This window comes from Sminthopsis crassicaudata, chromosome 2, assembly GCF_048593235.1.
Source record: "Sminthopsis crassicaudata isolate SCR6 chromosome 2, ASM4859323v1, whole genome shotgun sequence".
Taxonomy (NCBI): Eukaryota; Metazoa; Chordata; class Mammalia; order Dasyuromorphia; family Dasyuridae; genus Sminthopsis; species Sminthopsis crassicaudata.
In genome coordinates this window covers 206,904,698-206,921,813 of record NC_133618.1, presented here as the reverse complement: position 1 = coordinate 206,921,813, position 17,116 = coordinate 206,904,698, and the positions used below count along the sequence as shown (strand labels likewise).

Genomic DNA, 17,116 nt, shown 5'->3' with positions numbered 1-17,116 from the left:
ATTAAAATAGACATATTGCTTGAATAAATCACAATTAAAAGACCTTTCAACAAAGGTTGAAAGACAGTCTCATTCCAAGGATTAGCTCTTGAAGAACCATAGAATCTCAGAGCTATAAAGGACTTCTAAGGCTTTTCAATGAAACTTATGATCCCTTGAATTTCAAGTGAGAGCTGAAAAAGGATTTGCATGAAAGCTCTGGAAGATAGGATAGTTATTTGAAATCTCCTTTATAGTCAAAAAAATTATTGACTACTGTTAAACATCAAATTATTAACTTGTCAATAGTTAACACTTTTCACATCTTTATAAAATATTTATAAAATTTTGTATTTTATAAAGATGTGAAAAGTGTTAACTATTGGCAAGTTAATAATACTGTGTCTGATATTCCTTTACCAAAGCTTATATTTATCTTGAATCAACTTGGATTTATATGAATTCAACTAGATTCTAAAAACATCTCCAAAGTTTTTCTTTCTCTTTTCTTCGAATTACATTCTTTCTTCAGTTCACAATTAAAGAAATGTAGCTATCAAGACTGACTCGAGACACAATGTATTTTTATCACTAAAGAGGCCTACTTTGGTAAAGGTTCATAAATATGAAGACTATACAGTCAGTTATACACCTCCCTATACTTCATATAATACTCATAATACTCATAGTACCTACATTCAAATGAAAGTTTTCCATTTTAATTCTTTGACAAACAACTTTAATTTTGCTGAAAAATGAATACAAAATTTCAGACATAATATTTATGTAACTTCTGTGGCACTCATTTTCTGAAAAAATTAATTAATAGCTCAAATTAGATATCATTTTTTAATATAGTACAACTGTTATTTTAATACAGAACTCTGTGAGCATTGTCAGTCAAGCCAACAAGCATTTATAAAGTATTTTCTGTGTGTCAGGCACTGGGCAAAGCCCTGGTGATATACAAAAAAATTGTCAAAAGCATGGTCTTTGCTCTCAAAGATCTCACAGACTAACGGAGGAGAATGCAAACAAATAATATGTTATTTTAAAGATGACCTATACAGAATCAGCTACATCCAGAAAAGGAACAATGGGAAATGAGTGTAAACTGTTATTTTTACCTTCTGAATCCAATTCTTCCTGTGCAACAAGAAATTCGGTTCTACACACATATACTGTATCTAGAATATACTGTAATATATTTAACATGTATAAGACTGCCTGCCATCTGGGGGAGGGGGTTGGGGGAGGAAGGGAAAAAATCTGAATAGAAGTAAGTGCAAGGGATAATGTTGTAAAAAATTACCCATGCATATGTACTGTCAAAAAAAAAAAGTTATAATTATAAAATAAAATAAAAATTAAAGAAAAAAAAAAAAGATGACCTATGATTTCACTGGGACAGGGATTCTCAATGAGGAAATTCACCAATTTGTTCTACAATTCAGTCTTATTTCCACAGGCACTAAGAGATTAAGTGACTTCACATAACTAGAATGGGTCAGAAACAGGACTTTAACTTAGGTTTTTCTAACTTCAAAGGTGGCTCTCTAGTCACTACACCAGGGCTGTTTATATGTATAAGTATGAGCGTATACATACATATAATGAACATTTGTAACACATGTAAATGTACATATGATTAATACATGCATATGTAAATTATTTCTAAAAATCTTTTGTACTTTAATTTAACATATGATTGAGTTATAAGTCAATAAATTCCCCCATCTATTGTTTTAACTTGATTTAACAAACCCTAAGGTAAGCAACAGGAGAAATATAAAGATAAGACAGTTTTAATGTTTGTTTCACAAGTGAATGAAAACATCTAATATTTTGCTTTGCTCAATAATGTTAACATAAAGGCTTTATAAACAATATTATTTCCACTAAGTTCTTGATATTTCTTCATTGTGTAGAGGTGATTCTGAATTCTCTCTGATAGTAGATTACCAGCTCTGGCAGGTGATATCAAGTTGACAAGACTTCAAGGATGAGCCTAGCAATAGGCCTAAGGATCATCCTAGCTAAGTTTGTTTATCACAGGAATGCTGGCTACCAGGATTTATTTTTGACTTACAGCAACTCATTAAAATGTCTAAGATATGTAAAACTTGTCATGTCCAATGATGGATGGACTGTGCACAATGAAACAATAAATCTTTCGAAGTAATGAAGTGCAGTTTTTGTGGCAAAAACACTGTGAAGATATGTAGAAGCAAATTTCTCAAAATCATTTCCACTTTTAAGGTCTTCATGCTTTTTTGGATTTGGAGGCTTTACTTTTATTCTCATATTTTTTGTAAAAGAGTCTCTTTTCAAATAAGCTTACTTCTTCATGAAGTAGTGAAGCTTTTATCCTCAGTAAAAAGGAGAAAAAATTTAGTACAAACTGGTAGCTCATAGAAAAATTTGATTCTTCATAGGTAGTCACATGTTTACAGTAACTAGAAAAACAAAAGAAAACATGATTTAAATAATATGTTCTTTTAAAATCAGAAGGAAAGATGAATAATAATAGATGTAAAAGATTAAAACTCCTTGAAATAAAAATTTTAAGACCAAGGAAATTGAACCAATACTTGATAAAAGAGAACCCCCTTCTTTCTTAAGAAACAATGGAATGGAAATAGAGTATTCCAAAATGTTTCAGAAGAGAAATCAGAATCTTTAGAGGATTTAAATGAGATCCCGTAGAATGTATGACCTGCACAGCTTAACAAAATAGAAAAGCTTGAATCCATGGTTGTGAATCTCTTCAAAATGAGAGAACATAAGATTGGAATATGAGGAAATGCTGAATGGAGCTATGTTAGATGTGTTAGATAGAGATTAAAGATACCCAATTTTTTTTCTTTTGAATTAAGGTTTCCCAGCATAGATTTAGAGGAACTTATATCTGAAATTCAGAGTTCTGGGGATTGGTGGTTTTGTTACATAAAAATTATAAACTATTTTGCTCAAGAGGTTAATTCTTTTCCACGTATAGACAGAAGTCATGCAAAACCTTTAGCATAATTTACCCTAGTTTCAGATACACAAGGTAAATAATCCCCAACTATGGAATAGTTCTTGCTAATTCTTCAAAGTCAAGTTCTTAAACTTGACTGTACTTTATAAAGAATAATACAACAAAATATTGGCTACCTGAAACCCACAGGGGGTATTGTGTATAATTGTTTTCCAAAAAGGTTTGCTCCTTTTAAGTACCAAAACAAAAATGTTTCTAGACTGTATTACATACTTTACCTTCTTAAATTTAAGATATATAACATAATTTAATACTAATTAACTCAAGGTCATTAAGATGTGCATCAATTACTAAGTTGTATGGTAATAGCTCTTTCAGGATTCCTGTTTGTAAAGGGATATGTGCCTTAGACAATGATCTTTTCTGAAATTTTATGATAGTTTTTGGTAGTTTTTCATTCCTTTTTTGTTTAGGTAGGTGTTTGTTTATATATATATATATATATATATATATATATATATATATATATATATATATATATATATATATATATATATATATATATATATTTTGGCTGCTATCAAAATGCCTGTCTCTAAGTTGTACTTCTGAAAGTTTAGAACCCAAATAGGCAAAATTGTAAAAACTGCCGTGTAAAATAAGTAAACAGGTTATAAATGATAAGAAAGGGATGGGGAAATGAGGGAGGGATTAGTCATCTATGAGTAAAGTACATCAGCCCTAGCATGTGGATAATAAGCTCATAGATTTAGAGTTGGAAGGGACCTCAGAGACAAACTAGTATAATTCCTCATTTTATAGGTGAGAAAACAGAAGTCTACCAAGGTAAAGTTGACTTGCCCACATTTATAAATGAAATTCCAACCTTGATTTTTTCTGACTTTACCTAATGGCCTTTTTATTATATCATAATATAATAGATTCTGAAAGTTTTCATAAAATAATTAATTTTTTTGGCACATAAATTTGAAACCTACTACCACTATCACTTGGTCAAAGAGAATGCATATGAAACATAAGCAAAGCCTCAAAGAAAAATATAGTTTCACACAAAATCAATTAGAATTCCTAGAAGAAATGATGGCAAGATTTTTTTTTGAAAAAGTGTTAAAAATATTATAAATTAAATGAGAAACACAGGGGAAAAGTTGGAAAAGAAATGGTAGTTATGAAAAAAAATCTTGGAAAGAGAATTTAACAACTTAGGTATGGTTATTTATCTCTTGCGCTAGGTAACCCAACTTTTTGAAAGTTAGAATAATCCAAAGAGAATCAATGGCTCCTTGAAACAAGAAGAATTTTAAAACAATCTAAAGATTGGGGGGAATGGAAAGAAAATCTAAGTATCTCATAGAAAATAAAAAATAACCTGAAAACTGATTAAGGATAGACAACTGAAGAATCATTGAGTTATCTGAAAAACATAACTAAAATATATATTTCAATTATGAAGGAAACTTCCAAGACATATCAGAAGAGAGCAAAATGAAAACTGAAAGAATATCTCAATTACCTCCTGAAAGAAACCCTAAAATGAAAACGGTCAGGAATTTATATCCAAATTCATAGCCAGAATTAAGAACTTCCAAGTCAAAGAAAAAATACTGAAAGCAGCCAGAAAGACAATTCAAGTACCAAGGAAACAGGATCACACAAAATTTAACAGTTAGGCACTACAAAGGAGAATTTAGAATATGATATTCCAAAAGGTAAAAGTTAAAGGCTTACAAACAAGAATATAAAATTGAGTATTTTCCAAAGGGAGAAAAATCATTCCTTAAAGAAATAGAGGATTTCTGAGCACTCCTGTTAAAAAGAACAGAACTCAGTAGAAGCTTTAAAATACAAATATAAGAGAGGAAAGAGAAATATGAAAAATATAAACAGAAGTGAGAAATTGGGAAAAGATTTTATTGAAGAAGAGTTTGCATTTTAATAGGATAGGATATGATATAAGATTTCTAAGATGTCATCAAGGGATCACAGAGAAAGTCAAAGACAACAGAAAAGCAGAATATTTTTGTCATGTTTTGAAGATCTTAACAGGAGAAGAGAAAAAGAAGAGGAACAAGGTACAGTATGGAAGAAAAAGGGAGAAGGGTGGGAGAATGTTATCTCACATAAGTAGGAATCACAAGAAGTCTAAATAAATGAGGAGAGGAGGGACCAATTGTCACGAACCTCATTTTCAACTGAATTAGTCAAAGGAAGGTAAAACACACACACATGCATATAGAACGATTTGAGAATAAAGATACATCCAACAGAGAAACAGGAAACAAAAGGAAAATGGGAGAATAAGAAAGAAGGAGAGATTTAGGAAGAGATTAGTCCCAAGAAAAACAAACCCTAAATTCTAAGGGGGGCAGATTAAGAAGAAAAGTTTAAAAGGAAAGGAAAAAAAAAAAAAGGTAAATATGGTGGGAGGAAAGACTGTGTGAAGGGAAGAGAAGAGGGACAAAGGAGCAAGGACTGTTTGTGTCAAGGATAGAGCATACTTTTATTCCAGATTCTTCTTCTCTGTAAAGAGGAAATGAAGCAGCAAGCAAAAAGAGAGAGAGAAAAAAAAAAAAAAGAAAGAAAGAAAATAGGATGTAAGGAAAAAGTAAAATTTAAAGGTTTTTGTATAAATATTTAATATAGATTAAAAAGAAAATTTAATTGGGAACAATCTTTGCAAATTGATAAATGGTTAAAGGAGATAAACAGGTAGGTTTCAAGGAAGAAATCTAAAAAATGCTCCAAATCACTAATAATTCAAGAAATGAAATTAGAACTCTGAGATTCCACTTTACACAATTCAGATGGGCAAAGTTTGCTTAAAAAAAAAAACTCACAATGACCAAAAATAAATAAATAAATAAAAGGAAAAATAATGGAGGCGCTGCAGGAAAATAGGCACTTGTAGTTGTTCATATATGGAAAAACAATTTGAAATTGTATCCAAAAAAATTATTAAACTGGGCAAAACCTTTGACCCAATAATACCACTATTAGGACTATACTTCAAAGAAATAATTTAAAAAAAAAGTGATCCCATATATATAAAAATATATGTAGTAGCTCTTTTTATATTAGCAAAGAATTGTAGATTAAGGTGTTATCAATTAGGAAATGGCTGATCAAATTAAAGCATATGAATGTATTATTTTGCCATAGGCAATGATAGATAATCTTAAAGAAACCTGGTTAGAACTTGTCTAAACTGTTAAGTAAGGCTGGCAGGAGAACTACACTACCACAACTACTCTGTGATAATGAACAATTTTTAAGAACTTAACTCTGATCAATTCAATGATTAATCATGATTCTAGAGGACTAAAAGTGAAATATTCCAATGAGCCAATATATAAATATACATTATGCACATGACCAATTTGGAAATTTTTTTTCTTGACCATGCTTTGGGGATTTTGTCTTCCTTTACTCCTGTCTTTGTATATCCAGTGCCTAAACAATATATAGCATATAGTAGACATAAGTGCTTGTTAACAGATGTTTGTTAAATTAACCTGAATTTTATTATCCCTGTGTAACCTTTTTCTGCATTTTAACTTTATCCTAAGTAGATTCTTTTTTCTTCCCCTGAGGCAATTGGGGTTAAGTGACTTGCCCAGGGTCACACAGCTAGGAAGTATTAAGTATCTAAGGCCACATTTGAACTCGGGTCTTCTTGACTTCAGAGCTAGTGCTTTTATCCACTGTACCACCTAGCTGCCCCCTAAGTAGATTCTTAAAACACTACAATAAAACTCTTTAAAAAATTTATCTTAGATATTTCTCAGTCTGTAGTGATCCAAGAAAAAAATCTATGCACTATGAAAACATACCTGAAGAATATGATGACTGAAATGAAAGCAAACTGTAAAGTAAAATTTTAGATCAAAAAGGAAAAGTGCAATATTTGAATATGACAAAACAGAAGAAATGTCCAGATATTTTAGGGGAAGAAACTAAAGAATAAAGTTATTCTAAAATTGCTGTCATTCTGTTGAATTAATGATGATTTTAAAAAGCTTGAGGTATTCAAAGCCCCAATTCACACAGTTAGAACTTGGGTACAGACCTATTTAATGATGGCAGTGCTTTCAACAGAAAAATTTTGGGGAAGGCAAATTACAATGATGATTTCAAATTTGGGCATGTTGAATATGAGATACTAATAGGATATCACAAGGAAAAGTTAGTATCTGGATAATGCAAGGTTGAAACTCAGGAGAGAGATCAGGAAAAGACTACAACTTGGGAGTCATTTGCATAGATATGATCCTGTCATCCATGGCAGCTGATGAAATGACAGAGTATATATATATAGAGAAAGCTGAGAAAAGAAGGCTAAAGGGGCACCCATGGGTTAGAAAGTAGGTTATGAATGATAATCTAACTTGAAAGGAGCTGCCACTAAGGCAGGAGAAGAATCAAAAAAGTTCCGTCCTAAAAGCCAAGGGAGGATAGTATGCAAATGAAGTACAATAATATCAAAAACTGAAGAAGCCAAAGAGAATTAGGAATAAATTTAGCAACTAACTGTTTTAACTTGGGAAAGAATAATTTCAGTTAAATGGTGGGGTTGGAAGTTAGTATACAAAGGACTAGGAGGTAAATGGAAACTGAGAAAGTTGAGGCAATGAATTAAGTTTTTTTTTTTCCCTTAAAGTTTAGTTGAAAAAGGGAAGAAAAATGGAAGAGTGATCATTTCAAGGAGTAGACAGATGCAAGGATAAGTAAAGGAGTGTGGAATAAAGAAAAAAAGAGAGCCTGTGACATGTTTTTCTAAGGAAAGTAGAAAACAGGTCCTTTGCTAAAAAGCTCGTTAATTAATTTTATGGCCTTAGTCAAGTCACTTGATTGCTCTAGGCCTCAATTTTCTCATCTGCAAAGAAGGGGAGAAAGGAAAGTTGGATTAGATGGCCTCAGAAGCTCCTTCCAGTGCTAGCACTATAACCTTGTAAGGACAGAATAATGTAGGAAGCTTGAAAAAAAGAGAGGTCTTCAACTGCCATTGTGGAGAAGGCGAAAGAAAGCTAACTGAGAAGAATAAAAGCAACAAGGGTCCAATGAGATTAGATAACAAACTTTCAGTGGGCCTTGTCCACACAGCTAGGTACCCTAATTCAATTATACTTCACTTAATTAATCTTTAAGTATCTACTATATGAAAGGTCAAGCTTGAGGCACTGGAAATTAAAAGATAAATAAAACACAGGCTTTAATTTTTGAAAGTTTATAATAAATAGTCATTAAGGAACTACTATTTGCCAGGTACTATGCTAAACACTGGGGATACAAAAAGAGGACAGCTTCTATCCTCAAGGAGTTCATAATCTACTTGGGAACAAACAAGTGTGAACAAATAATTTGCTTAAAGGATAAATAGAAAATAATGAACAGAGGGAAGGTACCAGAGGAGGGTTGGAAAAGGCTTCCTATAGAAGATGGGATTTTAGCTGGCACTTGAAAGTAGCCAGGAAAACCAGTTGGCAGAGATGAGGAGGTATTATATTGTAGGAAGGGCAGACAACCCGATAAAATGTCTGGAGCTGAGAGAGAATGTCTGCTTAGTAAACTAACAAAGAGACCAGTACTGCTGGATCAAAAGCTACTTAAGGAACTATAAGATATGAAGATGGGAAAGATAAAGAAGCTGGTACATTATGAAAGGCTCTGGATGCCAAACAGATTTTGTATTTGATTCTAGAGGTGATAGGGAGCCATAGGAGTTTATTAAGTAAGGAGTGATGGCTGGAATGGTATTTAGGAAAATCACTTTGGTGGCTAAGTGGAGGATAGCCTGGAGTTGGGAGAGACTTGAGGCAGGCAGACCCACCAGCACATTTTTGTAACAATCAAGGCCCATACTAGGGTGGTAGCAGTGTCAGAGGGGAGGAGGGATATTAGAGAGATGCTGCAAAAGTGAAATCAACAGGCCTTGGCAACATATTGAATATGGGGAATGAGAGTCAGTGAAGAAAGATAACTCCTAGGTTAGAACCTGAGGGACTGGACATATGAGGTAGTGCTCCATGGTTATAGGGAAATCAAAAATATCTAATTTGGGGAAGAGGCATGAGGAAAGGAACAAGTACATAAATAATAGTGAAATAAAGAAAAGTAATGCCATTCAAATAAGTCTAGGAAACTCACTAATATTATGGGAAAGTGAGGTAAGTGCAAAGGAGAGATATAGGAACATATTATGATAAATCTGAAGGAAAAGGGGTATCAGTTAAGATTTCATGAAAATTTTAGCATCTGAGCTAGGCCTTGAAAGAAGACCCAGATATCTTTTTTCCAGTTCAGACAAGATTTTTTTTTTTTTTTAACCTCATTAGAACTCTGAAAGCATCCCTGCTTTCCCACTTTGATTTCCTAAAGGGCAGAGACTGAGTCATGCTCAGCTTTGTTTCCCACTGCATCTACTATATATGTAGGGGGTCCTCAGAAAAGGACCTTGACCAAAGGACACCAAATATGGAGAACTTTTCAGATGTGTCATTCCTCTGGCTGGCATTGACTAAAGAACTCTTCCATCAAAGCAGGTTGGAAGATTATATACATACCCTTTCAGGGGTTAAAATAGTGATTTCATCAGTGTAGAGAACAAAATTCCCTTTAGAGATGCAGATCAACATATATCCTATAACTCATAATCTTAGATTTAGGTACTGAGAAAATTAGTAGTGACTTGCCCTTAGGCAAGTACAGGTAGTATTTCAGTTCAGGAAAACCTATTTATCTGTGTGTGTGTGTGTGTGTGTGTGTGTTTACAAAACACACACACATATGTGTATATATATGTGTATTAATATACCAATGTATATGTATTAAATATGGGGGGGGTTGTCTTAAACACAAAAATAAATTGTTTAGTTAGTTTTGGAAAAACCATATGTACATCAGGGATTTTCCTCTACTACTTTAATGAAAATTTCTAATTCTTATAAAAGAAGACTCAAGAGGCATTATCACCAAACAAGCATCTGAAGAATGTTGTAAAGCTGGCACAACAATCAGCTTAATCTAAACCAATTAAAATCTTACCTATATTTTCATATTTTTTTTTGGAGGGGGAGAGATTAGGCGTATAGTATTTTCTCTATAGATAACTTGCTTCAGTTGAATCTTTGTAATTCTATTTTTCCAATTAAGCAATGATGTAAAAAATATTTACTTCCTTAGAAACAATATATCTCTAATGAATGACTTATGAAAAGAAACCATGTCATGAAATGGAGAAAGGAAAAATATAATGTGCCAAAATTATCTGTATGAAAATATTAATGATACTTAGGACTACATTATCAAAAAATTTTCACATAGGTATTTAGTTCTAATAGGCAATTCTGTATAGTGCTAAGGAAACCAAACTTGGACCTGGGAAAGACTTTGAGCCCATTTTCCTGAAACACTGACAAGCGATGTGTTGCTGCACAAGTTACTTAATTTTTTAAAATTTCAGTCTCTCTATCTGTAAAATTTTAATCATGATGGTTAAACAGAAAATCCTTTGAAAAATTTCTCAAGCACTATATGTGAGATATTTTTGTTATTACAAATGGCTTTTCAATGAACTTCTCAGAAACTCAGATAACTCTATAAGTCTATAAACTGCAGAGAAAGTGCCAGTCTGTACTGAGCAAGGGAGTTTCCCTCATCTGGAAGTTCCCTGTCCCAATTAAATCATTGGTCTAGTTCTCATTCCTTACTTTTAGTACATATATCACTTGTCTCCCTCATTAGAATGTGGGTTCCTTGAAAAGAGGGATTATTTCAATCTATGTATGTGTGCCAGAAAGGCTTAATAAATGTTTATAGATTGATTGTTTTTGCCCCAGATGTTACTTCATTATAGAAATATTTTTCCATAGAAACTTCTACCATCAATTCAGATCAGCAACTGAGAGGTTAAATGACTTCCCATGATCACATATTTAGTATGTATAAAAGGCAATATATGAACTTAGGTTTTCCTGCCTCTCAGCCCAGAACTTCATCCACTATAAACCACAAAGTTTCTTTTCTCTTCTTCTGCCTCTTTATTTTAGACTGACTATTCTTCTATTTTTTATGAAGTTCAGGTACAAAATTCCTATGACAAGTATCTTTCTTGCTATAATTCTTTTAATATGTTCAAAGGACAAATTATACAGGTAGCTCTTTCCTACAGACTCAATAAATTCGAAGTATTTAAATGGATCTGTGATATCATTGACTTGAATGTCTTCTCCAGTGATGGAAAAGTCTCATCTGTTCTTATTCAAAAGAGAAATTCTATAAAATGGATAAAATTTGCCAAATTAAATCAGTTTACAATCTAATATTGAAATATAAATTATGTAATGAAAAAACTAAAAGTTCACTGGATCACTTTTTAAACCTCACCAGGCAATTATTCAGACTTGGACTTGTCTATCAATATGACTTCATCTGAAAGTATAGAAAAATATGTAGTATTCTTATTGACATGATTAGCCATATTTATATATGAAACACCAACTACCAAAAAATTTGTATAATGCAAGTGAATATGCATCTCAACTTCATTCATTAATTCAACAAACATCTATTAAATGCCTATTATGTGCCAAACCTGTTCTAGATGGTAAAGTACAAAGGCAAAAATGAAACAGTACCTGCTTTCACAAAACTTATACTCTACTGAGGGGGAGGGGAAAATAAACATGTACAAAGATAAATACAAAGTATATACAAAATACAGAGTAGTTTTGCCCGATGAACAACAATTATAGAAGAGAGACAAACAACTGGGGGAATTAGGAAAGGTCCTCTTGTAGATATTCCAAGAGGTGGAGATGAAGGAAAAGCATTCCAGGAAAGATGGAAAGTTTATCCAGTAATGTCAAGTATGAGAAAACAATAGGCTAATTTGGTCATAATACAAGTGTAAGTTAAGTTGCAGTGAATTAAGAATATGAAAAAACTCCAAGAGATAGCCAGAGTCAGACAGTAAAGAATTTTAAATGTCAAAGATAAGAATTTGTATTTTTTCTTAAGCCAAAAAGGAAGCGATAAAACTTTCTAAGTAGGAAAATGATGCTATCAGACACATACTTCAGGAATATCAACTTGGCAGCTATATGAGAATGGTTTGGACAGAAGAGAAGCTAACTACAGGGAAACCAATTAGGACATTATTACAACAGTCTGGTGATGAAAGCTCAATCAGGCCAGTGGCTATTGAGGAGGAAACTTTAATTATTGATCTGCTCACAGTGATCCCCCATGCCTAGGATGCTCCCTCTCTTCTCCTTTGCGGACTTTCTACCATTTAAAAAAAATCTAACTCAAATGCTACCTCCTTTTGGAAAGTCTTTTCTGAGTTCTCTAGTGGAGAAAATCACATATTTGTTTTGCAAGTTTTTAAATGCACTTGTCAGGTAATCTAATGTATTGTATTACCTTATGCCTCTCGCAGACTTTAATTTAATTGCCTTCATGACAGAGATCATGCTTTATCTAAATTTTGTCTCCCTAGAGGATAGAATAATGCTTTGCATACAGTGGATACTTATGGTTAGTGAGCAAATAGCTACCGATACTTATTTCAGAATTTAGATGAGATCATCTTTACTAAGTCCAAACAGAATCTGAAATCACTTTTCTAATAAGAAGCGCAAAGTTTCTCTACATGTGTATAATTGAATATTTTTGTGGTTTAACTTGTTTAAAAGACTATTTTTGTTTCAGAAGACAGGTCATTCCTTCTTATAAGAAATTTTTTCTCCTTAATCTTGTCACAGTGCCATTTTGAGAAAAGTATAATTGTTCTGCAAATATTAACCAGAAATTCAACTTTTTTTTTTTTTTTTAAATTATAGTGCTACTGTTTTAAGGTTGATCTAAAATACAAAGTATAATGGAGTATATGTGCAATATGCTTTTAGGAAACATTATAACATTGATCAATATTGATCTGCATTTCAATTACTTCACATACCTTCCTGTAGATTGAATTAGCTGGTCCAAAAGGTTCTATAATTCTGTATCATCTCCCTTTTAAAAAAATCTCTCCATTTTCATTTTGTACCAACACAAGGAAATGACTCACTTTATATATATCCTTGCACTTTTAGATCTCCAACCTTTCAATCACATCAATCTTGCTATAATTGACTGATATGCCTAATTTTACATAAAGAATTTTATATTAAAATATACCTATGTTATAAAAAAGAGACACTGATTTAACAAAAGGGCAAACTTCATCCCCTTTGGCCAAACTCTTCCCTTAAAGTGCCACATACCTCTTACAGAATTTCTGAGTACTAAGCCAATATAATGAGTTGAGAGTTGTTAATGATTTGCCTTTCTTTTGTAGGATTTTCTGAAGACTGTGTCTATGGAAGCAAGTTGTATTCTGGTCTTCTGTCCAATTTAACTGAAAACTTGATGGTTTTTTCTTTTCAGGATTTGATGCTGAATCAACTAGTACACTAAACTGTTTTTGGAGGTTCACTACCATTCCTGAAAAAAGAAGGAAGGAGACTGCATAAAAAAAAAAAGCAGTGCTTAATTCACAAAAATACAAAGTATACAATATGATCATTACAATTGTTTAAATAAACATCCTAGAATATTGCTCCCCTTTGAAGTAATTCCTTTCGATGCCTACACATTAAGTCCAAAAAATAATGCAAAATATTTTGAGGAATCTTCCTTTATAATTACATTTATAGCTTATGAGGCATAGGAAAATAATAAATTTTTTTTTAACAATTACATTTTATTCCTAAAACAAAACAAGGCTGCCTATCTTAACTATTCACTGTATTCACCAAGGCTCAAACAGCTTCAAAAAAATAGGAAAATGTTTTTTTCCTGCTTCTAAAATGCAAGCCCTATCTTAAAGGATGGGGGCAGAGCTGGACTAGACGCTGGAGAGATTTCAATAGACTTAGTTTGTGGTCCAGATCAGACATTAATTTACTATGCAAACTTGGACAAATCACTTAACTTCTTCTAGGCTTTTCCATTGTAAAATGAGGCAAAGGGGATAGATTATACAATATGATTCTAAAGTTTACTTCTCTTGGTTTAGAATATAATAATTGTACTCTAAGACTTATAATCATGAAAATATTAAAAAGAAAATGTGAATGAATCTAAATATAATTTCAAAAGATGTTACAACTACATAATTTTAAGTTTTTGAGTTGCAGACATCTAAAGCTCAGTTTTTAATAATGGTAGCAATGCTGGTCAAAGTGTATTGACAACTAAAGTAGTTATACCAATGGGCACAATTATTCATTTAGATGCAAGCATTATGGCATTAAAATCAATCATAATTTATACTCAAACCTTGTATATTCAGACTTTTAAAAAAATACAGATTTTACTTCTATTAAATGGTGCCCTGGTAGTGGCAAGAATAGTAAAATTTGAATCAACAGATTCAGGTTTGAATCCCATCTCTGATACTTCCTAACTATGTGTGTGTGTGTGTGGCCAATCTTTTGGGCTTTAGTCTCCTCATATGTAAGATGAACAAAATAAAACATACATTGTTAATTTCACATGGGTGTTATAAGGAAAGCATATTGTAAATTAAATGATTATGAAACATGCTTTTTATCATTATTGTTACTAGTATCAGAAAACATTGTCAACATAATTGAGCAGTTTTGGTTACATATTAAATCCTGCAAAAATTACAAGTGCAAACAATATTTGAGAAAAATGCAACTCACGTCGTCTTTTGTAAACTACTGATCTGTCCCCTGATGAATAATATAGTGGCTTTTCGCTTTTCCATTGGTACCTATAAATGGAAAAATTTGTAACATGATGGGGAAAAAATGTGGCTGATCATGTTTCAATAGACTAATTCTTAGAAGAAAAGACTATTTGAGAAACCTAGAAAAATCCATTTAATTTGTCGAGCCTTCATCTTCTTTAATTATAAAATGAATGTTACCCAAGGTTCCTTCTATCCCTAAATCTTAAGAACAATGATATCAAGAAGCATGAGATAAGTGCAAAGAGAAGGTTCAGATATTATATTATGATAAATATGATAGAGAGAGCACTTTCAGTTGAATGTAGTGAAGAAAAAGAATGTTATCTAGAGAAAATCATACCATTAGTCCTTAGTCCTTAAAGTGAAGGAGAGACCGGTTTCTTCTATAGTTTAGCTTAAGTACCTTATGAAATCACACACCACCTCCCTGCTTCATGTCCTCCTAAAAATTATCTTGCATTTACTTTGTACATTTTATATAAACTTACTTAAGTAGTTATTCCCCTGATATAACATAAAGCTCTTGAGGGCACAGACCACTTCATTTTTTGTCTTTGTACACTTAGCTCCTAGGGTAATGCTAGGAATACAGTAAGTGCTCAATAAATATTTGTGATTGATTTAACAGCAGGTGATAATTCATTTTAGATATGGAGATGGCAAGAATAAAAACACTGTGACAAAAAAAAGCAAGCAAGAACAGGATATAGAAAACAGTTAATTGGGCTGAAAAATAGAAGTTGTAGAGATGAGTAATGAGCTAAGCTTGAGAAGATGATTTGAAATCAGGATGTAAAGAGGCTTAAATGATAAAATCAAGAATTTTTACTTTCTTTGATATGAATTGGGTAGTTACCGAAGGTTTTTGAGTAAAGGAATATTGTGATTAAAACAACTAGGAAAATTATTAAAACAGCCATGAGGAGGAATACAATTTATGTGGGTATATGAATAATCTATATGAAAAAAGATAAGCATCTGAACTACTCTTGTAGGAGGAGCTAAAAAGAGGAAATAATATAGTATAGTCAATAAACATTTCTGAAGTAAGCTCACAATTTTATAGTATGGATGTAAATCTTGCCCAAGAAGCTTTAGCTTTTCAGAGGAGATAATAAAATATATGACTTCTTCTCTAATGTTCATTATGCAACAAAAGATCAAATGGGTCCTTTTTGGAAATGTTGCTTTAGAACTCATAAACTTAAACTAGGTTCCAATTTATGTGGAATAAAAATAATACAGGGTAACAACAAGATTATATGATGATCAATTCTGATGGACATGGCTTCTCTCTCTCTCTCTCTCTCTCTTTTTTTTTTTTTTTTTTTTTTGCTGAGGCAACAGGGGTTAAGTAACTTGCCCAGGGTCACACAGCTAGGAAGCGTTAAATGTCTGAGAGCAGATCTGAATTCAGATCCTCCTGACTTCAGGGCTGGTGTTCTATCCACTGTACCACTTAGCAGCCCCAATACGACTCTTCTCAAACAATGAGATGATTCAGGCCAGTTCCAATGATCTTATGATGAAGAAAGCTATTAGCACCTAGAGAGAGAACTGTGGGAACTAAGTGTGGATCACAACATAGTATTTTCACTTTGTTATTGTTGTTTTGCTTGCATTTTGTTTTCTTTCTCATTTTTTTCCCTTATTGATGTGATATTTCTTTGTGCAGCATGTTAATTGTGGAAATGTGTATAGAAGAACTGAATAAGTTTAACATATTGAATTACTTGCCATATTTGGTGGGGAATGAGGGGAAGGGAGGGAAAAATTTTGGAACACAAAGTTTTGCAAGGGTGAATGTTGAAAATTATTCATGAATAAGTTTTGAAAATAAAAAGCTTTAATAAAAAACCAATACAGGTTATCCCAAAAGTTTCAGTTTTAATTTTAAGTTATTAAATTTTAGGCTTTTGAGATACACTGTGTATGTTTACTTCAATTTTATATCTTTCTGAAACACTTCAATATCATACTGACACAAAATAAAATTAAACTTATCAGATCAAAAAATGTTTTCCCCAATCATTCTTACTCACACATGGCTAAAAAGAAATACACATAGCCAAATGCTTGATGATCTAGGAAGAAATACAGAATAGTGGGAAAACTTGTCCCTGATGCTTACTAACTGTATGATGTCAGGCAACTCACTTAAGTCCCTGCACTTCAGGTTTTTCCCTATGAAAGTAAGAGAGTTGTTCTACATGAAATTTGAGGTCCCTTCCAGATCTAGAATTATGTTCCTATGATCTCAGAAACATATGTCAGGAAGAAACATAAAAGGCCATCTAGTCCAAAATATAATTGAATTAAGGAATTACATTCAGACAATCTATTAAGTAAGCATTTAATGTCTACCTGAAGAAGTC

The 17,116-nt window shown here is 32.3% G+C and overlaps 1 protein-coding gene across 3 annotated transcripts in view; it reads right to left on the bottom strand.

The window, feature by feature from the left end:
* Positions 1-1,768: 1,768 nt before the first annotated feature.
* The window catches only part of TAF1B (TATA-box binding protein associated factor, RNA polymerase I subunit B), a 90,999-nt gene continuing 75,651 nt past the window's right edge, over positions 1,769-17,116 (bottom strand). For 2 of the 3 annotated variants that reach the window (XM_074288112.1, XM_074288114.1), the window contains 3 exons: positions 14,692-14,762; positions 13,246-13,465; positions 1,769-2,435 (listed from right to left, as the gene is read on the bottom strand). In XM_074288112.1, the coding sequence (XP_074144213.1) occupies positions 2,243-2,435; positions 13,246-13,465; positions 14,692-14,762 (484 nt within the window). In that variant the 3' untranslated portion in view covers positions 1,769-2,242. Of the gene's footprint in view, positions 2,436-13,245; positions 13,487-14,691; positions 14,763-17,116 lie in introns of all 3 variants that reach the window. The other variant, XM_074288113.1, reaches the window with a different exon arrangement.